The sequence below is a fragment of the Dendrobates tinctorius genome, unplaced genomic scaffold (genome assembly GCF_039654945.1).
Source record: "Dendrobates tinctorius isolate UK_male_01 unplaced genomic scaffold, ASM3965494v1 ptg000103l, whole genome shotgun sequence".
Taxonomy (NCBI): domain Eukaryota; kingdom Metazoa; phylum Chordata; class Amphibia; order Anura; family Dendrobatidae; genus Dendrobates; species Dendrobates tinctorius.
In genome coordinates, this window is record NW_027361771.1 from 38,751,932 (window position 1) to 38,779,761 (window position 27,830).

The 27,830-nt window shown below is 42.4% G+C and overlaps 1 protein-coding gene across 1 annotated transcript; it reads left to right on the forward strand.

Annotated features, from left to right (window-relative positions):
- On the forward strand, positions 1-26,828 carry CARNS1 (carnosine synthase 1). The gene is made up of 10 exons (XM_073588255.1): positions 1-68; positions 1,255-1,270; positions 1,543-1,804; positions 3,660-3,749; positions 3,846-4,303; positions 4,391-4,595; positions 5,239-5,324; positions 5,552-5,783; positions 18,195-18,478; positions 20,807-26,828. Exons 2-10 carry the CDS (start codon positions 1,268-1,270, stop codon positions 22,202-22,204), a joined length of 3,018 nt encoding a protein of 1,005 aa, XP_073444356.1. The 5' UTR covers positions 1-68; positions 1,255-1,267; the 3' UTR covers positions 22,205-26,828.
- The last annotated feature ends 1,002 nt before the right edge of the window (positions 26,829-27,830 follow it).

The following is a 27,830-nucleotide window of genomic DNA, read 5'->3' on the forward strand; positions in this document are numbered from 1 at the left end:
CTCTTTGTGCCTGTCTGTCTCGTGCGGTCTCTCTATACCTGTCATTATTCCTGTGAGGACACTTAGAGGTGAGAACTTAGATTTCTTCACAGAAGACACTACTCAGGAATTTTTGTATACTTATAGAGTGGGGACATGAACTGTTTTTCTGGATTTTTTTTTGAACGGTTCTCATAGTTTTCGGAGCCTTGTAACCCAGTGGCATTCTCAGTAATGAATATAGCTTTACTGTGTAGCAGGGACATTGTGCATCATTATGTACATTTAGTGGGATGTTTAATGATACAATCAGGGTGTCTGTATTTTGTAAGAACTAGTTAAGTTGGACCCTTTTATAACAGAGGAGCTATAGTAGAAATTTGTTGTGGTGCAGTAAAGTATAACTATAGGGCATGGATTATGTACTCTCCTAATGTATTCATATACTGGAACGTTGCTTACATTTTCCCCTATTGTTTCTGTGATTTATTCTTCCCATATCATTGTAAATTGATAAATATCTATAGGGTTTGTTACATAGCTGTAGATATTTCATTGGACTTAGGGAATGCCAAATATTAATGACAGTAGCCTGTTTAGTGTCTGTCTCAGAAACCATAATGCACTGATACATTGTCCAAGACATTGATATTGAGCTATCCACATTTAGTTTGTACATTCTCTTCGAATGACTGTCTGTAGGCTATGTAACTGTGTTCCAACTAAAAATCTGTTCACATTGGTGTCATGGCTTCCGTTCATAACAGCTATGCTAGATCCATCTTCAGACTAGGTCTCCTTGGGTGTTTGATGTATTATAATGTCAACTGAATCAAATTCACTTCTATTTGCTGCCGTAATGTTGGTGAAGAAAATTGTAAATGTTTTCTGACCCCTAGAATCATGACATCAAACTAGAGAAAAATTATCTCATTTAGTTGTGTAATTTGTACAATTTGGCACTATTATCTGACACATTGTCTAGCACTAAGTAACTATAGCCCACTTGGGTGAAATGTTGTTTTTGGCACATTGTGATGACAATGAAGTATAATCAAAGCCTGATTTTAGGGGGTGGCAAACTGGACAACTACCTAGATCCCCCTTTTCCTTGAAGGCCTCTGAAGGTCATGAACCACAGGACTAACCAGTTCCACTCTGGGTTACAGTAATTGGGCAGATAAATTAGTTATATGTACTGTGCTTTTAGTGGTTGAAATTCAATATTTTTTTTTGTCCATTTCTATTAATATGTAATGTTTCTTGGGGTTTCAGGAGAAGAATTACGATGGTGAGTAGAACCTAATAGCTTCATCACTCCATGCTTGCCTTATTTTGCCCTGCTCCTTGTCACACGTGTCACTTTGTGTTGAGTGCCTGTATTCCCTGTCTTAAGCTGATTAGCTATTAGTGTTACTATGTCCTCTTACTACACATAAGTGCTTCTCAAGAAGATCTAGCAAGTGACCTGCTTTGTACATTTGTGTTGTGATTTTTCTCTTGCCCATGCTGTCTCATTTTATGCTTAATCCACTTTTCTGTTGGCTCAACCGGGTTCTGCAGCTGTCTCTTGACCAGCTCATTTTGGATCATCCTATGTACGCCAAAGATGGAGAATTAAAGGAGATGTGGGTACCCGGGGTTGCCCCAGATGGCCCTCCTTGGGGAATGAGGCCTTCTACAGAAACATCACAAGGAAAGAATAATGGGGAGAATGAAAGGCAACAACATGAAAATGTAGTAGACAGCTATGAGGACCTGCAAAGGGTTCTGATCAATGCAGGGCTCCCTGAGACGGAAGACAGGAGCAAGCAACCACGTACAGGTAAGAAAAGCCAATAATATTCTGCAGCCTATGTAATGAATGATTTATTTGTGATCAGGGTCACATATTTTCTCTTGTCCATTTGACTGAATTGTGCATCTACATTAATATACTGTTATGAAAATCACAGTTCAGTAATCCTGTCTTGTTTTTTCCCATTTCATTTAGCACTGAATTTTAAGATGAAATAGAATTATAGCATTAAAACTGTCGGCAAGCACTAAAAAAATCATCTGCTACTAAAGGAAACTATCTCTGCAGGATTATACAACATTAGTACATTAAAACCTATAGCGAAAATAGGATCCCCCAACAATTACACTTTAAATAAACACATTTTATTGATGTGGACGTAGCAAAAATATGTATATTAAAATCCAGAGATGCCAAAAACCCAGATGGAGAGCAAAAAGAACACTGAAGCGAACTGTGTTCGATATAGTTTCAAGAATGCATATTAAGTTCATCGGACCCGGTTCGCTTCACTGTTCTATTTGTTCTCTATCTGGGTATTTGGCACCTCTGGATTTTAATATACATATTTTTGTTATTTCCACATCAATGAAATTTTTTTTACTGAAAATGTAATCGTTGGTGGATCCTATTTTCACTATAGGTTTTTGTTGCGTTCCTGTTATGTCTTAGGGGGCCTCTTAGGTTAACATAAGTACATTGTTTGAACTGGACTTTTAAAACCTCAGCTGTGTTAATGACAATGAGGTTATGTATTGATATGTGCTGAATAACAGCACAGTGTCACTAGAGGTCACTGTCTACTAGAGGTTTCGTGTGTTAAGCTCAGTCACTTGCTATATTCGCTCTCGTAAAACCTTACTTTTCCATGTTCATGACCAGTAAAAAGCAAATATACTATTTTTGTCCCTGCTCTCACAATTTAGAGGAGATTTCTGGGAACACAAAAAGTGACCAAACCTCTATGTGATTGCAGATTGCTGAAAGGTGGCAGCTTGCAAGGTACACACTGTCAAGATTCCCCTCCATTTCTAGTGCAATTTGCATCCTTGTGGTCTTGTGCTGATTAGAGTCTCATCTGCTTCTTTCATCATTGAGAATTTGTCATTTAGAGAAGTGAATGAGATTCTAGTCGAAATTTCGGCAGTCTTTCTATATGACTATAGATTGTCGAATTCTGATAGTTTGCAATGTACACACTCTCAGGATTCCATTCTATTTCCAGTGTTAGACAGAGGTCACGTGAATGAAGAATGGGAATTGCATACTTGTGGTCACATGCCAACTAGAGGTTCTCATCAATTCTCTGAAATTGCTTTGCAGTTATGTGACTGTCCACTTGCGTTGGAAATAGAGAGGAATTCTGCACAATGTCACGATTCAGCAATCTGCAGTTACATACAGTGATTGTACAAATTTATCCCGAGTTTAGATAGCCCCTTTAATAAACTTAATAAATGCCATAGATCAAGTTGACTCTGCAATATTTGGCTCTATTTTTTGCTAATCACAGAGCAAGCTATCAATGTGTGATCAGAAGACAGATCTACCTGCAAAACCCTCAGAAGCATCAGAACAAGGAAATATCAGTGGTACCGCATTCCAAGCTGTGTCACACATCCATATAGCTGTAGCTGAGCAGGGACAGGCTGAGTTGCAATAGTGGCCACAGCCACATACACATACAGTAGAGGTCGCTGTGTTGGGTCAGCAATGAAGATCCTGTGATGCTGAAGTGAGCACCACTGTCCCCTCATTCTCATAACACATATTGATTGCCTATGATAAGTAACAAAATGTTTTAGATAATTCTACTGAAGATACCTGAATGAGGATAAAGGAAAATTTGAGAAAATAATAAAATATTTATGTGATTTGTCAGGTCATACCATGGATACCACTACAATATGTGTCCTTGGGACTCCCAGCTTTGCTATATCTATTCTATTGGAGGGTGCAAGACAATGTCCTGGTAAGGCCCAACAGTAGCAACTATGGTGTGGGCGTACAAAACAAGTAAGAATTAAGTAAAAACATGTCTTAACAGTACATTTTACTTTTTGTTTAGGAAAAATACTACTTTGTCTCTCCACCTCATGGTTCTGCTCAGCTTCACCTTCTTCAGCTCCTCTTTTCATCAAACAAGCTGTGACTTTTGATTTCGGGGGTCGCACTTACTTGGACACTTTTTCTCCACCTCGACGTATCACTTACCTCTCCTGGTTGGGAGTACCTCAGATCCTGATGGGGGAACAGTTGGAATGTCCAATGGGAGGATCTCCGCAACTTTCCCATCTCCTTGCTAATACCTTGGGTGTGCGAATCCTGCTGGATTCTAAGGAACTGCCTCTTTCTCCTGCCCTGATTCTAAGTAATTCCTACCAGCTAGGGTCTTGGGGAAAATATACTCCAAAAGCCAAAACAACAAAGGTGGTGGAGCTCTATCACAAAGAAGGACAAGAAGAAACAATTCGACAAGAGATCTCTACCTATCTCACCTCACTGAGGATGAAGGGCCATCAGAAGGTACTAAAAAAATTTCTCCTTTTGATTTATAATAATTTTGCTTTCATGTATAGCTTGTTTTCTTTTCCTTCCCTTATTTCCCTTTAGGTTGTTCTGAAAACCTTTTGGCCTTATCCAGGACGTTCTCCAAACACGAGTTTCTACTCATCTCAAGACACTCTACAAGTGTCAGATGTGGTTGTGGGGCATTTTTCTGAGCTCTCACAAGGACAAGCAGTCTTGCTTGAAGGCTTTGTGATGACTGTCCCCCCACGTAGGATCAAGCCTTCACCACCTCCTGCCTGTATACCACGTAAGCAAGGGGATTTTGAGGGGAAAAACTCTGCATGGGAAGGTCTAGGAGAGAGTGATACTCTGCAGAATCCTCTCCCCACACCACCTTCCTTCTGTCTCTTCCTTACCATTTGTCTTTTTTCTGTCCACACACTTTTTCGCTATCTTCTATTTTTTTGTGCAATCTCTCATCGATACATAAATTTCTCATTGTCCCTCAATTTCTTGCTTCATATTCAGTCCGTATTTTTTTCATGTTCTTTATTAAACATGTTCCTCTCTTATTGCGTACCCTGTCAAACTTTTCTTTCTTCTCTTTTATATTACACTGGGCCCTTACTCAATATGACTCCTGTGCTGGAGAAAATTTTGTGACTTTTTTTTTTTCTCAGTTTAGATTTTTTCCAGCACCGGACAACAGCCTTAATGAATTCTGAGATGAGAGTTCTCCTTTCCAATCTCAGATATACCAAACTGTCAGATTTTATTATATCTGTATTGAAGGAGGGTCAGTTCTTTTTCTCTCTCTTTCTTTCTTCATCTCTCTTTTTCTTGCTCTTTCTTCCATCTATGCTTCTTTCATTCTGCACTTTTCTCGACTACTGCCTTCCTCCTTCTCCCACTCTCTCTTCCTGTATTACTGTCTCTGCCCCACCCCCCAGGCTGCTCCGTGCGCCCCCCAGAGCTGACGATCCGTCTCTGTGCCGTTGTCTGCCGATCTCGCGGAGACCAACCAATTCTAAGCAAGGTAACGGGGCTGCCCCCCAATCTCCAGGGGCTTGTACCCTCAATCATCAAACCCCTATCCTGAGCCCCTGAAGAGAAGAGTTCTTTAGATTTTTTTTAATAAGACATCATTGTCCCAGGTGTTTTATGAACATATTGTGTATATTCACCAGTGATTATTCATAATTTTGTGCTACTTTTATTTTTTATTTTATGTAGTCCATAAAATTTGTGATGCCTCTTTTGCAGGTGGTGTGTATGGTCGGAAGGGCAGAAAAGCCTCTCTGCCATCGATTTACACTTCCTCAGTCCTTGGATACGACTCTAGAGTTATGGGGAGTGTTAGATGAGGCTCAGAAAAGAAATATATGGGTCCAAATCAAGGAAGTCTCAGAAAACACCATGAAGGCAATAATGGAGGAAGAAATAAAAATGAGCCCCAAAGAAAAGGGAGGGAACAAGGTGCAAACTGATGTTCTCGGTATGGACATGAGTTACTTTAACAATATACTTGCCTAACAGTTAGAGAAATGTAACTAGGTTTGCTCTTAAAATATTTAACTTTGCTAATATGCTTGAGATTACTGTTAAAGGGAATTTATCAGAAGGTTTTTGCTACCTTTTCTGAGATCACCATGATGTAGGCAAAGAGACCCTGAATCCAATGTTGTATTATTTTATTTACTGGGTGCAGCAGTTCTGACACAGAGTTCTTAGATATAGAATGCAGCTGAGCTGAGGAAGCTAACCCCGCCCACACCAGGCTCTGTATGTACATTGTCTGTAGACAGTGAGCTGTTTATCAGAAGAGTGGCGGAGTCGGACTAGCATGCATGTGCTGCTGTAGTCCATGCAATGATAATCACCTGGTGATAAATCCTTCAGTATAAGTAAACAGCACACAGCCTGACATTTAACACTTTGTTTAAATCTGTGTTTTAACCCACACCTCATGTTTTTCTCAGATTACATAGCAAAAACCTGCTGACAGATACCTTCTGAGAGCTAAAGGTTTATTCCAATTACAAAATATTGATGGCTTGTTCTTAGTATAGGCAATTAATCTATTAATGGGGGATCAACTCTGAGCAACTGCTCTGACCAGCTGTTTTCAAGGTCTCTGCCCTGTTTATCTCCCTGGTTTCTTCATAGTAGTGCTGGTGCTAGGTACAATAGCGTTGTTCCATTGAAGCGAATGTGACCACACTGCAATACCCAGCACATCTTCTGCTATGCAAAATATATGTTGTAGCGTAGAATACTGCACAGATATTTGAGCTAGATAAGAGGCGTCACTGGAAGAATGCAGGAGTAAGGTTCTCATATACATGTGACAGGTTGGATGACTGCTGCATTAGCTGCTTTCTTAGACAGACACAGGGTGCTATGTCATTTTAAGAAAACAGCTGATGCAACAGTTGCCTGGGCTGCTTCAGACTTAGCTAATTTTCTAAATGACAAAGCACCTCTAGTGATGAATTAAATAGATCATACACTCTTGACGGTTCCTCAAACTTGAGCCCAACACTTTCCCACAACTGCCCTGGCACACTCTTGTCCATAGTCAACTTTTTGTGCTAGCACCGACAATTGGCCATTGCCACTGCCCTTATCATGTGTCTCTCGAAGCTGACAATATTGATGACAGTATGAGACTGTGTAAGATATAAGGCTATGGGAATCTCTGAGATGTACAATAAACATGAGCTATATAGCAACTTACTACAAAAAGTTGACATCATCTATAAATACAATAGCTGAAAAGTGGCATTCACTCTGATAGTAGATATTGTCTTTCCTTATGTTCTCCATCTGGCCCAGACCGCCCTGGAAAATTCTCAAGACCATTGCAGAGTTTACTGCCCTTTGACCCTCTGCTTCTGCAGCCATCCACAGCCTCTGTAGGAACACAAATAAATTCCGACCTCATTCAAGATCCCTAAATTAATTCACACCACAAACCAGACACCCTACATTAATTTAATTAATTAAATTCAGATCCCAGACCAGACACATAGATTAAGCTAGACAATACTCACAGCAAAGTACATAAATTTAGACCCTATGTAGGTAGGGTAACCGGCTGGGGGGGTGACCCACTTTTTGCCGCAGACAAACACGAGACTGAGACAGAATTTGTATTCAACAGGTCCGTTTTTATTGGCCGCCCTTCTGACGACCACAGCAATTCACCACAGCAGCTTCCCATTGCTCCATACACAGGCCCGGGTACCTTCACTTCTTTTTCACTGTGGTCGTGGCCTCTTTCGTGGCTCTTTTCACTGTGGCTGCCCTAGGCCCATCCACCACAGTGCTTCATGAGTCTGAGTCCGCCGTCCGTTTGGTACCCCCAGCCTGTCTTCGTCTGCGGCTACTGTCCTTTGGGCCACCCCCCGTGACCGTCTCAACTGTCAGTTCCCTACGGAGCCTTTCTACTGTCTCTTTCTCTGCAGCAGAACTTCCTCTCTACTGTGCTCCCCTCGCTGACTGAACCTTCCAGAACCTTCCCTCAGCCTTTTATACTCCCAGTTCTGGTAACTCCACCCACCATGACCTGACAGTTTCTCTGACCAATGGCAGTTGTTCAGTCCCACTCTTACACTCTCCACTGCCCTCTAATGGTCAAACTACAATACTACACCCTTTCTCTTTATCTCAGCAGTTTCACACCTACACTGTGCTACACCTCCGCCTTCCCACTACAGACAGTTCTGTCCGTCAGTCCACCTTCCCTACACCTACACCAAACCTCAGATTAAATACAGAGTCAGGAATAAAAAGGAACCCCAAGCAAACACCCTTAAAAGAATTTAAATTCTCTAAACTGTTACATTTCAATGACAAGAGCATCAAAGCTAAGATGAACTCTAGGACAGAACACTCTGAATACACATTCAAAATTATAACCCCTAACTAAAGCTGACCATACATATTAAATAATTGTCAGATCAACATCTCTATAGACTCCCCCTATGGACATGAGCATTTATGTGATTTCAATGGGTGGGCAGGAGAAAGTCACTGCCAGTTACCTCTGACGGTGTCTTATCATCCCTGAAAATAAAAGAATCAGGCATAGAAATTTGAACTGCCTGATCCTTCTCACTCCTGACTTCATCTGTTGGGGAGAGTCTGAGCCCACATTCTGATCAAATGGTTGGACGATCTGACAAAAGTCGATGGGTTCGTTCAACTTTTACCAAAATTCTGTGGTGTCTTAATACGGACCCCAACCCAGAACCCAGTAACACAGACCCATGACCAGACTAATACAAACCTAGAAAATTAATACAGATCATGCATCCAGAAAAAAGGTCAAAAGCAGTACTCACTGAGTATGTGATTCATAAATCTTTTATTTCTAGTTCATTGGAACAAAGCAGAGAGCAGGGAGTGTGCAGGAGAGAAAGAGGGGTTCCCTGTTTCTCTCCTGCACATTCCCTCCCCTTCACTTTGCAAATCTTTGTTCCAATCAGCCGGAAGTAAAGATATGAAGCATATACCAGGTGAGTGCCGCTTTGCACTTTTTTTCTGGATGCATGATTTGACATTCTAATGTGAGCAGCAGGAGACTGCAGAATGTGAGGGTCTAGATCCCTGCGGAGTAAACGCAGAAATCCGACGCCTAACATTGCCCTCCCTCCTAGGGCCCCCTCCTCCCTGAGCCTTCTGATCCACCAACTTGTGCCCATTAGAGATATAGGCCTCAGACTCATCCGAAGGCAAGTCTGATGTCCCAGTAGGTGACAGGGAGATCCGGGACAAATGGAAGGCATCAGGGGCGGCAAAGTCGCCAGGTTTGAGAAGGGACCCATGGGAGACGACGAGAGCGGAAGTTAAAGTGGAACGCCACCGTGTGTCGGCAGGCGTCTCCACCCTTCGTTTAGAGAGGCTATTCCGAGCACAAAAGGTGCAGGCCCGAATATATTTTTTAACATCCCGAGCCCTGTGCGGCCACCAGTAAGACCCTGCCAGGAGTTTTGTGGTCTGCATATAGCCACCGTGACCACCCCTCTTGGACGCGTGTGCCCACACGAGATCCTTTGGCCGAAGGCGAGGAGGAACCAGGGTCTTGCCTGGCGGCCCAGAGTTTGGCCGTTGCGGGGCACTGTTGTCGTGAGAAACAGCGTGTTGACAATGATAACCGCAACTGGAGTCTTGTGCCGGACGCGACTGGAGAACGGTGCGAGACACCTCCATGGGCTCTGGGGGTGGAACCTCTCGCTCGGGTAGTTCCAGAGGCTCTAAAAAATTGGGAGCCGAGGTTACCTTCCGTTTTGATTGAGCACGCTCCATACCGCTCTCCGAAAAACGGAGGTCAATGCGGTTGGAAATGGCAATCAGCTCTTCCAAACTTGCAGGAACCTTTCTGGTAGAGAGAGCATCTTTAACATGCTCCGCCAAACCTCTTCAAAACACAGGGATGAGGGCTTTATCGGACCACTCCAGCTCGGAAGTCAGTGTCCAAAAACGGATGGCATACTGACTAACCGAGAGAGAACACTGAGCCAAAGCTAGAAGCTGAAGAGAGGTGTCGTGCGTGACCCGTGGACCGAGGAAGACCTGCTTAATAGCTGTTAGAAAGTGAGCAGCAGTCCGAACCTCTGGGTCACCACGCTCCCATAATGGCGTAGCCCACTCCAACGCCTTGCCCGACAGAAAGGAAACAATAAACCCCATATTGGCCCGTTCCGTAGGGAATCGCGCAGCCAGAAGCTCCAGCTGAATAGAGCACTGGCTGATGAAACCCCTACAGGAGGCGCCATCGCCAGAAAATTTATCGGGCAACGGGAGGCGGGTAACTGTCGGTGCGAGGGAGGACGTGGACATACATGAAACCACGTCTGTGATTGCCTTTACAGCAGCTTCGGTGGATTGTGCAGCTGAGAGAGCCCTCTCAAGAGTGGCCAACCGGCCCTCAAGCTGCCGAATACACTGTAAAGGCCCCGTCTCACTAAGTAATCTCGGTAGCGAGATCGCTGCTGAGTCACAACTTTTGTGACACAACAGCGATCTCACCAGCGAGATCGCTGTGTGTGACAGCGATCAGCGAGCGGCCCCCCTGCCGGTATCGCTGATCGCTGCAAGAAATCTCTGGACATTTCTTTGGTCGCTGGTCTCCCGCTGGCCAGCACGCATCGCTGTGTGTGACAGCGGGAGACCAGTGATCAGGTGTAAAAAAATAATAAAAAAAATAAAAAATATAGCTATTCTCACCTTCCGATGTCCCGTTCAGCCATCCTGCCTCTCTCCACGCTCCAGTCCCAGTGATCCTTTGCACGAATGACCGCGAGACTTTGTTATCCCGCGAGACCGTGACATCTCGCGGTCATTCGTGCAAAGGATCACTGGGACCGGAGTGTGGAGAGAGGCAGGATGGCTAAACGGGACGTCGGAAGGTGAGAATAATATATTTTTTATTTTGATACTATTTTCAACAGCGATAGCCAGCGATGCCGGGCGCTTGGCATCGCTGTGCTGATCGCTGGTGAAACTGTCTGTGTGACAGCTCACCAGCGATCACATAGCGACTTACCAGCGATCCTGACACCTTGATATCGGTGTCGGGATCACTGGTGAGTCGCTTAGTGTGACGGGGCCTTAAGAGTTGCTGCTGCTCTGCCATCACTAGCCAGACCCTGGCGCTAGTATAATGTTAGGAACGGTGGAACGCACTAAATAAAAATAATAATAAAGTGCGTTCGCAGCTCGGGGTCCACCGTGCAGTAGGTGATATAACCGCTGCTAAGTGGTGGCAGGAGCAATATGGCAGTAATGCGCACAGGGTTAAATGTCACCCAGGTGCGCAGAGGAATCTCTGTAAAGTCACAGAGATGCCAAATAAACACAAATACACAGACTGAGCCTGTTGAGGTCACAGTACTCAGTATAAATACACACACGGTATCAGGTCACAGGAGTAGCCCAAGACGGCGGCACTACGTCCGTCTAGACCTACTGTGTGTGCGGCATCGCAGCTGCGGACGCTAAGGAGAGCTGCTACTGCAGCGCGGCGTGGACACTGCCGCTAAACGACAAAGCTATGACGCAAGCGCAATGTCGGATGCTAGCAGCTGTGGATGTTGCAGCAGAGGAGCGCTGGCGCTGATTCTAACTCAGTCCCTAACCACATACATAATATCAGAGAGAAGGGGTTTTATAAAGAGTCATTCAACGGAATCATACATCCGTCCTCATACACACAGCAGCAAGTAAGACCTGTTTCACACATCAGTTTTTCACAATCAGTCAAGATCCGCCGATTTGAAAAAAAAACTGATCCGCCATTTTTTTTGGCGGATCCATTTTTTCCCCATTGACTTTCATTATTGGCGGATTTTGACTGATGATCGTCCGTTGCATCCGTATTTGTGCGGATCCGCCAATATTTTGGCATCCGCTGAGATCACTGAACGGACAATGCAACGCTTTTTTGCTGTCCGGATCCGCATTTTTCCCTTTTAACCCTGAATCAACTTTCGCTGCTGGATGAAAAATCTCTCTCCCTCTCCTTCCCCCGAACCCACGTGATACATGCTTGCTCCTGAGAATCCATACCTTCTCATCGAGATCCACATCCCCAAAGTGCCCGCGCGACATCCACATCCCCGTGATGCCCGCTCCCACGACATCCATGCCTCCTCCCGCGAGATCCACGTCCCCGTGATGCCCGCTCCCGCGACATCTATGCCTCCTCCTGCGAGATCCACGTCCCCAAGATGCCTGCTCCCGCGAGATGCAGATGCCCGGAGCCTGCTGCATCCCCGGTATTACTTTTTTGTTCCCAGGCGCGGTTCCTTTAAGATTAGTACATCGGCAGATCCCAGCACACCAACGGTCCTGTGGCTCCCGTTGGTGTTTCGTCGGGCACGGATCCATTTTCCGCCATTTTGGCGGATTTCAACTGACCTGCAAAAACTGAAGTGTGAAACAGGCCTAAGTCTATACTAGCGCATGGCGGAACAGCCATGCCCACCTTTTATAGCAGCCGTGACCTTTTGCACGCCTCCAGATCTCTGAGATAGACCAATGAGATCTGGAGCGGGACCTGAGCACATGACTCCCATGAGCATGCTCAGTAGGAGGACAGAAGGACTTAGCCTCAGGAGAGATTTGCTGCAAGGCAATCTCGTCTGCATTCTCCTCTGCAGTAGATAAACAGCAGGAGACTGCAGAATGTTAGGGTATGGATCCCTGCGGAGTAAACGCAGAAATCCGACGCCTAACAATTTATACTGCCATATGCTGGGACTGGTGCCATATTAGCTTTTCTGGAGGTTTATAAAATTAATACAGTCTAGACCAGAATCTCTAGAGCTGCGTTCTAGACCCCCTAAACTAATATAGATCCCAGTCCCTTGAACTAATGCAAAGTGAAGATCAAACCAAATACACCAGTTCACGCTCCTCAATGACGCCTTCTTGCAGTTCTGTAACTGTAACTTTAAGTTAACTGTAACTTTCATTATAAAAACTTCAGTTTTGCTCAAATTAGTTAATGCAAAAATCAATACACTCTACATCAAAAACTACTTCATCTAGTTTGATATAATCCCCAAAAAAGGCTTGTTAAAGAAGACCTCATCCACAGAATTTTACATAAATAACCAAAGAAAAAAAAGGACAGTCGAGCAATATTAAAAATTATGTATTCAAGTTTATTATACATATAAATATGAACAATGCAGAAATAACAAAGGGTAGAAGGTAAAAAATATCAAATTAAATTTAAATTTTAAAGGGTGGCGACACCTTAGTGCCATGTCCAAAAAGGATGGTGCATATGTCTATATTATGGTAATATCTTGTCAAAGCCAAAAAATATGAAAATAATATAGTTAAAGTAAAAAAAAATTGTGCACTGATCAATAAAATTGCAATCAATCCTCTTAATAAACCTTATTGACTGTGCCAGATTATATAGGGTGCATAGTGCAATAATTATATGTGGTCACCAGACCTACAGATAATATAGGTTATATGATACAGATACAAGGGTATTAATCAATGCTACCATTCATAAAGTGCAATTATATAGCCATATGTCAATCCATATTGGATGGCAAAGGACCCTGACATGTGGAAGCCGGGGTGCTAAATAGACATGAGGAGACACAGAGGAAGACCAACTTATATATGGACATAAGCAAGGGACCTATAATTTTCAATATTGCTCGATTGGCCATTTTTTCCTTTGGTTATTTACATCTAGTATGTTGTATGACCTCCATGATTTTTAAAGAAGCACTCCCATCAAAATTTGTATCCTCTTTATATATTGCGTTCATTATATTACAATTGCTCATTTTACCCTTCTACCCAGTTAATTTGTCTGTTGTCTATTAAGTCTATGACAGCACGTGATAAAAAACTGACTAGTTAAATCCTTCTAAGCTCTATGTAGAAACAGGTGGCCAATTTTCCCAGTATGAGTGGAGGAGTGCTTCTTTAAGGACAGCACCAAGTCTTCTAGCCATGGAATGAATAAGTTGGTAAGTTGGCAACATATTGCAGCATCTACTTTTTTCTATTCTTCAAGAAGACCTCTTGAAGAAACGCTGTTTGAACAATGCGGATTTACTGCAACCAATACAGTTCTATTGTGGAAATTTCTGTTGCCAAGACTCGCAAACCTGCGTCAAACAGAAGCACAGTGGGCATGGGATTTCCATATATCCCATCCACTGTGCTTATATTGTAAAATGCTGCTACTCCTGATGATGGGCACATTCCCTTAGAGTCTGGATGCTGGATGGAGAGTGATGCTCAACTTATCTCTTCAGAATTCCCCAGAGGTGTTCGGTTGGTTTCAGATCAGGAGACATATTTGGCCACTGAATGACTTTTACCCTGTTATTTAGAAATGCAACAGTGGCCTTAGTTGTGTTTTGGATCATCATCATGTTGGAAAAGTGCAGTTCTACCAAAGGCACGGAGTGATGGTAGCAACTTCTCTTGCAATATAGAGCAGTAAATCTGTGAAATGTAACTTTTCAACACCATGCAGCTTCAAATAAAAACACTGCCACCACCATGTTTCACTGTAGGCACCATGCATTTTTTTTGTACTTCTCACATCACAGTTTTGAAGCCAACAATTCCAAAAACCGTTATCTTGGTCTCATCATAGTCTACTGGGATTTTATACTCTGGAGTTATGAGTAATCAATTTAAATGTTTTAGGAACTGATGGCTTAAATATTGTATGGCTTTGCAAAGGTTGGGAATGCAAAGAAAAATGAATAGTGGTGGAAGTGTCCTTATGTGGGGCTGCATGAGTGCTGTTAGTGTTGAAGAGATACATTTTATTGATAGTATCATGAGTTTGCAGCTGTACTGCTCTATATTGCAAGAGAAGTTGCTACCAGCACTCTGTGCCCTTGATAGATGTGAACTTTTCCAACATGACAATAATCCAAAACACAAATATGTTGCATTTCTAAAGAAAAACAGGGTGAAAGTGATTAAGTGGCCAAGTATGTCGCCTGATCTGAACCCAATCGAACATGCATGGTGAATTATGAAGAGACAAGTTGATCATCACAGTCCAGCCAGCATCCAGACTCTAAAAGAGGTCTTCTTGAAGAATAGAAAAAGGTCCTTAAAAATCATAGAGGTCTTACAAAATAGTAGATGTAGTTGTTTTTATGTGAGGTGCATACATTTTGCATTAACTAATTTGAGTAAAACTGAAGATTTTGTAATAAAAATTATATTATTATTTGCCAACATATTCTGCAGCACTTTCCAATTAAGCGGTTACATATACAGACAATAAAGTCAATACAAGGTAAGGCAATTTAAACAGTTATAGGAAGAGGGAGGGCCCTGCTCGCAAGCTTCCAATCGTAAAGAAAATAGGGGGACACACAATAGGCAAAAGGAGCTTGTTATTTCAGGTCCAGCCATTATAATAAATAGGGGTTTTCATATAAAGCTGCATGATCCAGTCATCAGCCACTGTGTTTAACTGCAATTATCAAGTGCAGTTATCGTGTGCATGGAGGGTGTGGAGACAGATGAATAGGAGGGAGCAGATTCTGAATAATATTTAGAAGGAGGGAACAGAGTTAGGTTAGTGAGTTGAGGTTATAAGCTAATTTAAAGATATGTGTTTTAAAGCACGCTTAAAAACGTCGGGGCTATGTATTAGTCGTATCGTCTGTGGTAGTGAATTCTATAAAACTGGGGCAGCACGAGAGAAGTCTTCAAGACGCAGGTGTGAGGTTCAGATTATGGAGGATGTTGCTCTTAGATCAGTTGCAGAATGGAGAGACAGATGAGGGAGAAGATATAGAATGGTGTAGAACTGTGGAAGGCTTTGTGGGTGAGAGCGATAAGTTTATATTGTACTCTGTAGCGAATGAGTAAGCAGTGTAATGACTGGCATACGGTGGAGGCATCGTTTAAGCGGCTGGACAGACATATGACCCTGGCTGTCGCATTCAGGACTGATTGGAGAGGAGAAAGTTTGGTTAGAAAGAGACCAATCACAAGAGAGTTCCAGTAGTCCAGACGAGAATGAATAAGAGCAACAGTAAGTTTTAACGATTTCAAAGGTGTGAAAAGAGAAAAGGTCGGATTCTGGAGATGTTTTAAAGGTGCAGGTGACTCCAGAAACGTAGTGATTGGATACAGGGAATAAAGGAAAGGTCTGTGTCAAATATGACCCAAAGACAGGGAGTTTGCTGCTTGGGAGTTATGGTTGAACTATCCAAGGTAATTGGTCATGGTACTTAAATGAGAAGAAAGATTATTCCAGAAACAGCTCCACTCCGGTCCACAGGATGCATCTGGCATTGCACCTAGGGCCCATCTACTTGTAAGGGACTGAGCTGCAATACTGCACATAGCCTGTAAACAAAACTGGCACTATTACTGAAAAAACAAACAAATACCCCTATCTTTTTGTAATATCTAACTTCCACTCAATTTACCAGAATTGTTTCCATTGGAGCTACTTGTTAGGAGTATATGAATTGCCTTATTTAAAAAACAAAGTGTCCTTTACATCACGAGAAGCTTCCTATCAACTGTGTCCAAATTTGCTTTGCCTGGTACTAGGTATTCCAAATGTTATATATGACTGACAAAGGTTTCTTCTAATGTTGACTGTTCTTCATAAGCAATCTGTTAAAAAATAAAGAGGTTATCTTACTAACTACTTTCCATATTCCATACTAGAACACATGTGCCCTTTGGGACCCTCTTTATAAACCAAAGTGAAGAATTGACATAACTTAGTGGCTCTCACTGGTGGCCCTGTTTCATCCCTGCTTTACATGTAAAGTAGGGCAGCACGGTGGCTCAGTGGTTAGCCACTGGGTTCGAATCCCACCAAGGACAACATCTGCAAGGAGTTTGTATGTTCTCCCTGTGTATGCGTGGGTTTCCTCCGGGCACTCTGGTTTCCTCCCACACTCCAAAGACATACTGATAGGGAATTTAGATTGTGAGCCCCATCGGGGACAGTGATGAAAATGTGTGCAAACTGTAAAGCGCTGCGGAATATGTTAACGCTATACAAAAATAAAGATTATTATTATTATTATTTATAAAGTTGGGTGCTGTTAGGGCTGGCGGAACGCACCTAATAATATAAAAATGGTAATAAAGTGTGTTTGCAGCCCGGGGTCCACCGTGCAGAGATGTTAACTGTTGCTCGGTAATGGCGGACACTAGAGGGTGGTATCGCACTGGACACACGTGGGCTAAACACCACCCAGTATGTAGTGGTGATGGGCTCTATTGCTTCACAGAGCTACGGTACCGCAGAACACAGATGCTGTACCCTGTTGAAAGTCACATGGCACAGCTGAGTCAGCGCTAGTGTACGGTCTCAAGTCTCTGCCCCAAGGACACGGGGTAAGAGCCTCTTCAGACCCACTAGGCGCACAGCGTCACACCTGCGAATGCCACTAATAGATGCTGGCTACTGTGGAGTGCAGACCAAGTACACAGTGGCGTACAGGCAAAGCCATTACTTGGCGCTGAAGCTAGGCCCTGACTCTGCCTCCTACTAGGCACTAACTGGCAAAGCTGATCAACACATGCGTACTAAGGGTAGGGGTGTCATAATGAGTCAGTCACCAGAGACATTCATACGTGCATACAACACTCACTCCATATTGTCTATACTAGCGTGCGGCCGTGCGATCCTTTTATAACCGCAGCCTTCCAGGACTTTCCTGATGGCCCAATTCGAGCTGCTTGAGAACCTGAGCATGTGACCTCCGACGACCAATGAGCGTCGTCTCACGGGCATGCTCAGATGGGGAAAAACAGGACTTAGTCCCAGGAGTGTCTGCTAGCCGCTGACTAATGATGAATGCTATAGCTAAACCTGGGGCAGCAGCAGCAGCAGCAGCAACCAAATGCATAGCATTAGCCTGAGCAAGACACTGGGACCGACATCTCTGCTGAGCAGGAAGCTCTGCGGCTGCAGAAGAATGGGAGACTGCAGAGGACATGGCTTGAGATTCCCCCTGTGCAGTGGCGGGAACTTGACGCCTAACAGCCACAACTTTTTTTGGCTAGGTTGCTCCTGCAGTGCTGATTCACTTGAATATGAACTGAGCTGCAGTACATGATAGCGGCCACTATGCAGTGTAAGGGGCTGTGCGCTAACTATTTGTGCCCAGCCACTAGCAGAGATGCTAACCGTTGAGCCGTTGAGTGGTCGGGGAGCTGGTTATCCGATCTGATATTGATGGCCTGGCTATGGATAGGTCATCACAATAAAAGAAGTGGAAAAACCCACATTATGGCTTTTCAAAGGAAATCACAGGATTAATAGCCCTTTATGCCTTAGTATATTTAGTGACTTTGAAGGCAAGACAAAAAGACAAACTTTACACATTAGCTTTCTCTTTTTTCCCTCTAATATATCAAGGTGTTGATATGCTGCTTTCTTGTGTCGACTACATGATATCACCAGTCATTCTTGGTGTAACCACTGATCTTTGTCTGGAGAGCTGTGGAATCCATGAATGTGTTCTTGGAAACCTGGAAACTGGAAAATCCACAACTGTCGACTCTGCATCGGGACCTCTTATTGAAACAATGCTTAGACGTTCTATGACGTATGTGATGGAAGGAAAGGAGGTTTTGGTGATTGGTGCTGGTGGCATAAGCAAAAAATTCATCTGGCATGCTGCTCAAAATTATGGAATCAAGGTAACATATCTAATATATAAAGCTCAATGTGGGTGTGTATGTACTGTATGTATGTGTGTATGTCCTGGATTGGCATCTGCACCGTCGCGGCTACAGCCACAAAATTTGGCACAGTCACACGTCTGGACCCCGAGAGCGTCATAGGCTATGTTGTGAAGCTAAATTTTAACCCCGTGCGTTCCAATTCACCAAACAATTTTGCCCCTATCTACATAATGGGGAAAAAGTGAAAGGAAAAGTGTTGGAGGCAAATTGACAGCTGCCAGATGTGAACAAGGGGGACTTAAAGAATGAGAGCGATGGTGCCAAAGAGTATATACCGTACAGTTGCTAAGGTGCGGCCCTGACATGGGATACTCACCACACACGGGGATATGAACACACACAAAATGCGCCACACACTACCACGTGCTTCCACACATATACCACACTCAGCACACATACCACCACACATACACCAACCTCGCCACATAAAAGTCGAAACACAAAAGTCACCACTCAAAACTCGCCACGCTGTCCCAGAGCTGTTTAAAAGATGAAAAATGAGCTGTGATTGGTTGCTATCAGCAACAGTTTTCTTTGTAGACAGTTGTGGTAACTGAGGCCTATTATTCTTATCATTTCTATGGTGTTATCGTCCTTCTGTAAAGCTGGAAATAACACAATTTATTACCGTGCCAACACAGACCACCCTCTGACACAGACTGCAGGGGGAACCCAGTATCACACAGGATAGGATTAGGCTAGTTTCACACTAGCATTTTTGAGCGCAGCGACGGCCTGTGCACTGCCGCCGCTAAGCCCCGCCCCCTGCCGCGTCTCCGCCGGTAGCTCCGCCTACCGGCGCATGGCGCTGCATGCGCCCTGCATCCCCTATCTTTATCACTGGGGGCGTAGGCCGTGCGCAGTATGCTAGTGTGAACGCTAGTGTGAAACTAGCCTTAGATACACGGTTCAGCAGTGAGTATCACACAGGAGAGGATTAGATCCACAGCTCAGCAGTCAGTGTCACACAGGAGAGGATTAGATACACTGCTCAGCAGTCAGTATCACACAGGATAGGATTAGATACACGGCTCAGCAGTCAGTATCATACAAGAGAGGATAAGACACATGGCTCAGCAGGCAGTATCACACAGGATAGGATATGACTAGATACACAGCTCAGCAGTCAGTATCACACAGGATAGGATAAGATACACAGTTCAGCAGACAGTATCACGCAGGATAGGATTAGATACACAGCTCAGCACACAGTATCACACAGAATAGTATTAGATACACGGCTCAGCAGACAGTATCACACAGGATAGGATTAGATACCCAGCTCAGCAGTCAGTATCACAGGATAGGATTAGATACACGGCTCAGCAGTCAGTATCACACAGAATAGGATTAGATACACAGCTCAGCAGTCAGTATCACACAGAATAGTATTAGATACACGGCTCAGCAGACAGTACCACACAGAATAGGATTAGATACACGGCTCAGCAGTCAGTATCATACAGGATAGGATTAGATACACGGCTCAGCAGTCAGTATCACACAGGATAGGATTAAATACACGGCTCAGCAGTCAGTATCACACAGGATAGAATTAGATGCACATTTTTTATGTGCAATGTAATCATTATAATCTGTTATAACTAACCACAGTTGGTTACTATGCCCAGGCAACGCTGGGCTCTTCAGCTAGTAGTGTCATAAACCTAGGAATTTGCCTGATAGACTGAATACTGTATAGCACAAAGATTCAAAGAGAAGCTTTCATAAGACAATGACCCTGTGATTAAATCAGGATTTTGAGTTAAATGTCTTTTTTTTTTTTTAAATGTTGGCAATTTTCACGTAGGCCCTTTGGCTTTTTTAGACTCTAACTTCCAGTTGCTCCAGAATTAACCCATGTACATTGTCACAATGGTCAGACCCCCAACCCCACCTTTTGTTTTGAAGTATCTGAATACTGTGTTTGCTAAGGTCATTGTAAAGGGAGGGAGAGCAGTGTAGCTGTGGCATCACCTGTTGTGATTGCTGGATCCTGTGTTATCAGCTGTGTATAAAAGTGTAACCTGTGATTATAATCCTGCCTCTGATGATAAGAAGTCTGATGAAAACTCTTCCTGAAAACACAGGAAGTATCAGTCTACTACATCTCTAGTGGTCACTGTCAAAATTGCAAGATAATTGTAGAGAAAAGGTTAAAAGAGCCCAAGTCTACATATAACCTGTCATAATAGGGGTGCCAGTTACAAATTTTATTTCACATGAACAGTTCATAAATGTATTCAAATACTACATACTTGACATTAACTTCTTATTTTACAGATCTATTTGGTGGAGTCAAATCCAGGACATTTTGCATCATCACTTGTCACCTCCTTCATCCATTATGATTATGAAGATTGCTCTTGTGATGATGAGGAACATGCACAGAACATTGTATCTATAGTTAGGGAAAAAGGTCTACATCTTTCTGGTTGTATGGCATTTTGGGATGAGTGTACTATTCTTGCTGCTATCCTGTGTCATAAGCTAGGTCTTCCTGGTCCACCTCCTAATGCTGTGAGGCTTGCCAAGCGCAAGACTCAAACACAGTTGTGTCTCTTCAACATGACAGCACCGTCTCCACCTTTTCCATATGCTGGGGCATTTGCTGTACCCTGTTTTCCCCTAGGTCCTGGAACAGCGGGGGTTGAAGCAGCAGAATCAATTCTCTCATACCCATTAGTTTTAAAGCCAGAATCGGGAGCAGGAGCTGTTGGTGTGCGGCTAGTCCAGGATGCAGAGGAGTGTAGGAGGTTAGTAAAAAAGATAGGGATAGACCCAGAGGATTGTAAGCTTGAAAGTAATAGAAAGACTCCACTTGCCATAGATGCAGGTGGAGTCAGTCGTAATGAAAAAGATTGTAATCCCAAAATTAGGGGTAATTGTAATTGTCAGTCAGTTGTTCCTGAAGTGGGGCTATCAAATGGAGTAAGCAGTGCCAGCCATGTTGAACCATTAAAGAAAACACCTCAGACACCTCCTCTACTGCTTGCAGAATACATCACAGGCTCTGAGCATGATGTGGATTTGGTCTTGGGATTCAACGGTCGTCTTTTGGCAGCATATGTATCAGACAATGGGCCAACTTTACTCCCTGGCTTCACTGAAACTGCAGCAGCACTTCCATCCCGTCTTAGTCGAGAGCGTCGCTGTCAATTGGTTCAGGCTGCTACACGCAGTTGTAGAGCATTAGGACTTTACCCTGGGGTTTTCAATGTAGAACTCAAAATGACTGACTCTGGTCCAAGGTTGCTGGAGATTAACCCCCGGATGGGTGGATTTTATCTGCGAGATTGGATACGTCACATCTATGGCGCCGATCTAGTGCTTGTTGCTCTGGCACTATCGTGCGGGCTGGAGCCTGGATTGCCTGAGAAGGGAGCCCAGGAGCATGCAGTTCTGGTTGGGGTTATGTGCAATGGAGTTTTTCATGAGGAGACTTTAGGTAGCACAGCAAATCCACAGAAATTGTCAGAGCTGCACAATGCTGGATACATAAGATTCAACCGTTTGGAGGGCAGTTCAATGCATTTGCCAGATCAGGAACCATATGGCAATGTGGCTTGTCAGGGAGAGAGCCAAAAGGAGGCTAGGGAAAGACTTCTTGGGGTGTGCTCTGTGCTTGGCTTAGATTCCCAAAGATATCCATTGCAATATTTGACTGGAGAGTTCCATTAAGTAATATGTTACTGAAAGTTAGGTTTTCAAAGTGAAAGAGTGCAAGACTCGTGGGAACAAATATAATGGAGATTTTAAATAAAATAAATAGAAACTAGTTAGTGGGATCATCTTTATTTCACATAACATATTTTGCACCCATTGTTTTAAAGTTTGTACCTATGTGTAAGGCATCCTTGACATTCAGCATGGTAAAAGGGATAGTTCAAACTAATTTATTTATGCACATTAATGCTTGATAGGCTTAGCTTTCACCAATTAAATACCCACTTAGCAGGAAAAGGGGAGCTCCTTGACCCTTATGTGCCAATGCTCGTTGCCAATGTATTGACAGCATTGGGGCCATCTGCCGTTGAGACTATGGAGGTTAAGGAAAGAGTAGTGCAAACATTATTCAATTCATTTTATAACTTCTAACGCTTTCAGTGGAGGGAGTCACATCTCCACTAAAGTCAGTACTGTAGGTGAGTGTTTTTTTTCTATTGGCAAACAAGGTTATGGAGACCCTCTTTCTCCAAAAAGTGGAGATATCAGAGGTAGAGAATCCATCCAACAGATATTTACTGCATATTACTATTTTTAAAGGATATGAAGTCTAATTTTTGAAGCATTTTTGTGGGTACCTTGAAATGCATTTCTATTAGTCTAGTTGATGGTTACTTTTCTGGGTATTATCTTACTTGCAGTAAATGTATTCGTTATGTTTTAGATATGTTTTAAATTAATATGATCGAGGTGATCTTGGACAAGCTTATTACGATGAGGTCACGCACTGTAAGTTGTTGAAAGTTTAGATTTTCTACCTTATTAAGGAATTGAATTATATAAAGGAATTTTCCAGAAAACATTAATGACCTAACTTTAGCTCTGACCACTGGGAATACTACTTATTAACAAATTGAGGTTGAATTGTAGCACCACATTTGAGTGAGCCATGAAATGTGGCATTCTGGGACATCTTTGTGCTGCAGATCGGCTGTAGTGTCTGGAGTTGAACCGCCACTGAACTTATATTGATGTCTTACCCTAAGGATAGGCCATCCATAGGTTTTTTCTTGAAAACTTTAATGACAAATTCTGTAAAAAAAAAATCAAACTATGAATCTAAAAATGTACAGTATATACTACAAACAATAAAATATGGATACAAGATTGTTTTATGCTTATGACTACACTGGTCAGAGGAAATTGTAAAATGTATTATTATGTCATCATATTTATGTCACTTTTCCTACTTATCAGATATCTGGCTCATAAAGGGGTATTGGGTGAGAGGTGCTACATTTTCCAAACTACTTAAAGTGGTTGCTTTATGAACAAAGCACATTTTAATTAATAGATCTTGTAATAATAAGTTCCACCATTGGATATGTTAAAAAATGTTCAGTGCCGAATCAATCTTATAAATGTGCCTCTACTGTGTACTGTGTAATGGCTAAATCTGACCATGCAGAGCTGCTCCAGTTCATGATTAGAACATACAACATATCCTGGCCAGGGGGAAAGTATAAGTCACTTATGATAAGTGAGTATACAGACAAAACAGCGGGGCTCGAAGCTGATGCTTTCTGAGGTGAAAAATTTCTATGCCTGAGGTACCACATTTTCCTGTTTGTTTTATCACAGAATTGAGTGTTTCTGCTGAGTCACCAGTACTATGAGCCCATCATAAATCAAGTCAGTGACAGTGGCGTATAAAAGTTTAGGTAGCCCTGGTCAAAATTACTGTTATTGTGAAAAGTTTAGCATGTTGAAGATGAAATGATCTCTAAAAGACCTAAAGTTAAAGATGACACATTTACTTTGTATTTTATGCAAAAAAAAAATACCGAAAAGGGAAAAGGGGCGATGCAACTGTGTGGGCACCCTTGGAGATTTGCATTTTGGAAACAGGTCCTGTGAACTGAGGAGATAAAAATCAAACTCTTTGGTCACAATGATCAAAGGCATGTGGGGGAAAAAAAGGGCTCAGAAATTCAGGAAAAGAACATCTCATCAACCAATAAGCATGGGGGTGGATCAATCATGCTTTGGGGTTGTGTTGCAGCCAATGACACAATTAACATTTCATGAGTAGAGGGAAGAATGGGTTAAATGAAATTTCCACAAATTCTTGATGCAAACATAACACCATCTGTAAAAAGCTGAAGTTTAAAAGAGGATGGCTTCTACAAATAGATAATGATCCTAAACACACGTCAAAATACACGATAGACTACCTCAAAAGGAGCAAGCTGAAGGTTTTACAATGGCCCTCACAGTCCCCTGATCTGAACATCATTGAAAATCTGTGGCTAGACCTCAGAATAACAGTGCATGCAGGACGATCCAGGAATCTCACAGAACTGGAAGAGTTTTCCAAGGAAAAATGAATGAAAATACATCAAACAAGGATCCAAAGACTGTGCTCGATACACAAAGCATTTACAAGCTGTGATATTTGCAAAAGGCGGTGCTACTAGGTACTAGCAAAGCAGGGAGCGCTGACATTTGCATCGGCCCATTTTCCTTTTTGTAATTTTTAAAATGAAAAAAATGACTACGGTATATATATTTTTTTCTCGCCTAGAATGCAAAGTAAATGTGTGATATTTAACTTTAGCCCTTTTAGAGTTCAGTTAATTTTCACCATGCTTAACTGTCCACAAGAACAGTAATTTTGATGAGGGATGCCCAAACTTTTACACGCCACTATATAAGCTCAACGGCTGCTGGAGCTCCTAATAATAATAATTTTTATTTTTACAGCGCCAACATATTCCACAGCACTTTACATTTTCCTACATCACTAACTTGATTTTTGATGAGCTCACAGGGCTGGAGAAGTGTCAAAAACACTCACTTTTGTGTCTGTATACTCACCATAATTTACTTACGCATCCTCCTCTGAGCAGGAAGGTGTGGTATATATCGACCATGAACTAGAGCAGGTCTATATGGTAGGGCACAGCAAATAACAGTATATGGGAACTTTTATAAGATGATTATCTCAGCTCAGGAACATTTTTTTAACACATCCAATTGTGGAACTTAATTTTTTTTCCAAGATTTATCGGTTAAAATGTACTTTGTTCCTGGAACAATCCCTTTAATATGGTTGCTCTGAATATTAATTATCAGGAGCACACCAATCCCCAGCCTCCTGACTTGATGTTTGACAGACTGATGTGGGCATCTGATGGACCAGCAGCATGGTTGTGCCAACCACTGCTGATAGACTGCAGGCAATGAGCAGTAAACAATACAATTAAAATTCTCTCCATTCTTGAGACTTTAAAGAGAAAATTGCTAATTTTTACAATTAATTTTCTATTTTAATTACGATGTTGAGACAACCCTTTTAAAGTGAACCTGTCAGCAGGATTGTGTTCAGTAACCCACAGACAGTGTCTGCAGGTTACTGAGCACAATCCTGCTGACAGGTTCCCTTTAAGGCATAACAAAGTTGTATTTATTTCTATATATCGGTCATCCTAAATTTCCAAAATGTCTTGCAGTTACATACTTATGTCCTTATTTAAGTTACCTTGTAGTTTTTATGGCATTGTAATGGTTTTAACCACAGGGAACCAGTGCCGAGTGAGCAATCGCTCCATGTAACTATTATCTCCATATTTTCAGACTTTTAAGATATTGTAATAAATTCAACTGACAACTCTGAAGAAATGGAATCAAAGAGACGGCTGCTACTAAAAGTACTGAATATTAATTTAAAAAAAGTGATGTCACTATGTCGCAAACACCTTTAATTTTTTTTACTTTTTCTTTTAAAGCATCACCAGACTAACCCTATATCAGTGTCCCGCATTATTAGTGTCTTCAGAATGTTGTCCTTGGCAATGGCAAGAGCTTGCCCCCCTTAGTCCTTTTCTCACAGTGCACTGTAATTGCAGTTCCTGCACTGCCCTGTATGATTACGGTGCAGAGATGGACCAAGGTCAAGAGCTGTGCCAGTGCCATCTGCTATGGGACAAGATGGCACCAAGAAAAACTACAAGTTGTCCTGCAAAAAGACAAATTTTTATAAACATCCATCATTAGTAAAATGGAGCTTAATGCGTGTTATAACACTATTATATGAAATGCAATTAAAACAAATGCTAATTATTTTGAAAAAAAAAAAGTTTTATAATGCAAAAGCAGTAATACATAAAAACAATGCAAGGGTATGTGCACACGTCGTCTATTCTCATGCTTATTCCAGCTGGAGAAAGTACCGCAATGAATGAACATGATATACAGCAATGTAGAAGAGACATTGTCATTCAGTCTTTTGATACTTCTGTCAACCAATTCAGGGTTGGACATTGTGAAACAATTTAAAAAAGTAATTTATTATGTATGTATGTATCAGGTATGTTTATTCCCTAAAATTGGTATCTCAGTAATGACAGAATTTGATTCATCCCATTTCTTAAAAACAGAAAATTGTATTAACTCCAAATTAGTAATAATGAAAACGTCAACTTATGTAAAAGTTTAAAATCTATATTTTTATATAGTTAATTTTATATGTATTAGAAAAACTATATCGACATGGTATTGCTAAATCAGTAGTGAATCTTAGAATACAAAGTTAACATGCTTGGTAAACACTGTAAAAATAAATCCCAATGAACTATGATGTGAAATTGCATTTTTTTTTTCATTTCCCTTCCTCCAAAAAAGTGTCATGATCCCAGTGCAGGTTTTGACCTGCACGTCAGGGGTTAATGTCTTGAGCTCAGTGCAGGCTTTGACCTGCACGCCTGGGGTTAATTATTGTGGTCTCTCTTTGGGTCAGGGAAAGCTTTTTATAGCCCTGAGAAACTCCAACCCCTGTCAGTTATACTTTTCCCTTTGGCCAAGTGTGTTGACCCCTGTGTGCCTGTTCATTGTCTTTTAGCTTGCTTATATGGTACTGAGCCTGTTCTGTCCACCGTTGTGAGTTTGCCTGTTGATTCTGTACTGTACATCTGCTTCTCTGGTTTCTGACTTCTTGGCTACGTCTTGACTATCCGTTCTGTCTAGCCCTTTGGTAATTGTCGTGCTATCTCGTGCTTTGACCCCGACCTGATCTGGTTTATGCCCCTCTCTATGCCAATTAGTAACTTTGCTCCGTAGTTACCTTTCTAGGAGTTTTCCTGCAGCTCCTAGCTCTGTGGAGTTTAGGCCACGCCCCCAGCAGTCACGTGATCAGGTCATGCGGCTCTGAAGCACGCATCTTCTCTGCTGCTGCCCGCTCCACAGGTATCTCTGAGCACAGTTTGTCTTACTCAGGACACGCACACTGGCTCAGTGATCAAGTGCAGTGCCGTGTTCCTGACAAAAAGATTACTATAAGTTACTCAATCTGCTGTAACATTTCCCCTTGTGGAGAGTTACATACCGTCTCTGGCATGCTAAGGTAAGGAGGCTTATTCGACGTGCAATGCTCCTCTGTAGGGAGCAGTTAAAACGATAATGACCTGCAGGATTGCTGCTTCCAACAGGGGGTGCAATAGTTCAAGTCCTCTTCCTCTCTGAAGAGGCATATTGGCTTTTATCCTAAGTCAAACCGAGTAGGTTGGAAGCTCGTACGGGCTCAACTCGAGTAACGAGTATAATGGAAGTCAATGGGAAACTCGATCATTTTTCCTAAAGACTA

What these genes read in the sequence shown, in the direction of transcription:
- CARNS1 (XM_073588255.1), top strand. An exon ending in GGGTGCAAGACAATGTCCTG is followed by an intron (nt 3,750 to 3,845) that starts GTAAGGCCCAAC and finishes CTTTTTGTTTAG; the next exon opens with GAAAAATACTACTTTGTCTC. An exon ending in ACCAACCAATTCTAAGCAAG is followed by an intron (nt 5,325 to 5,551) that starts GTAACGGGGCTG and finishes CCTCTTTTGCAG; the next exon opens with GTGGTGTGTATGGTCGGAAG.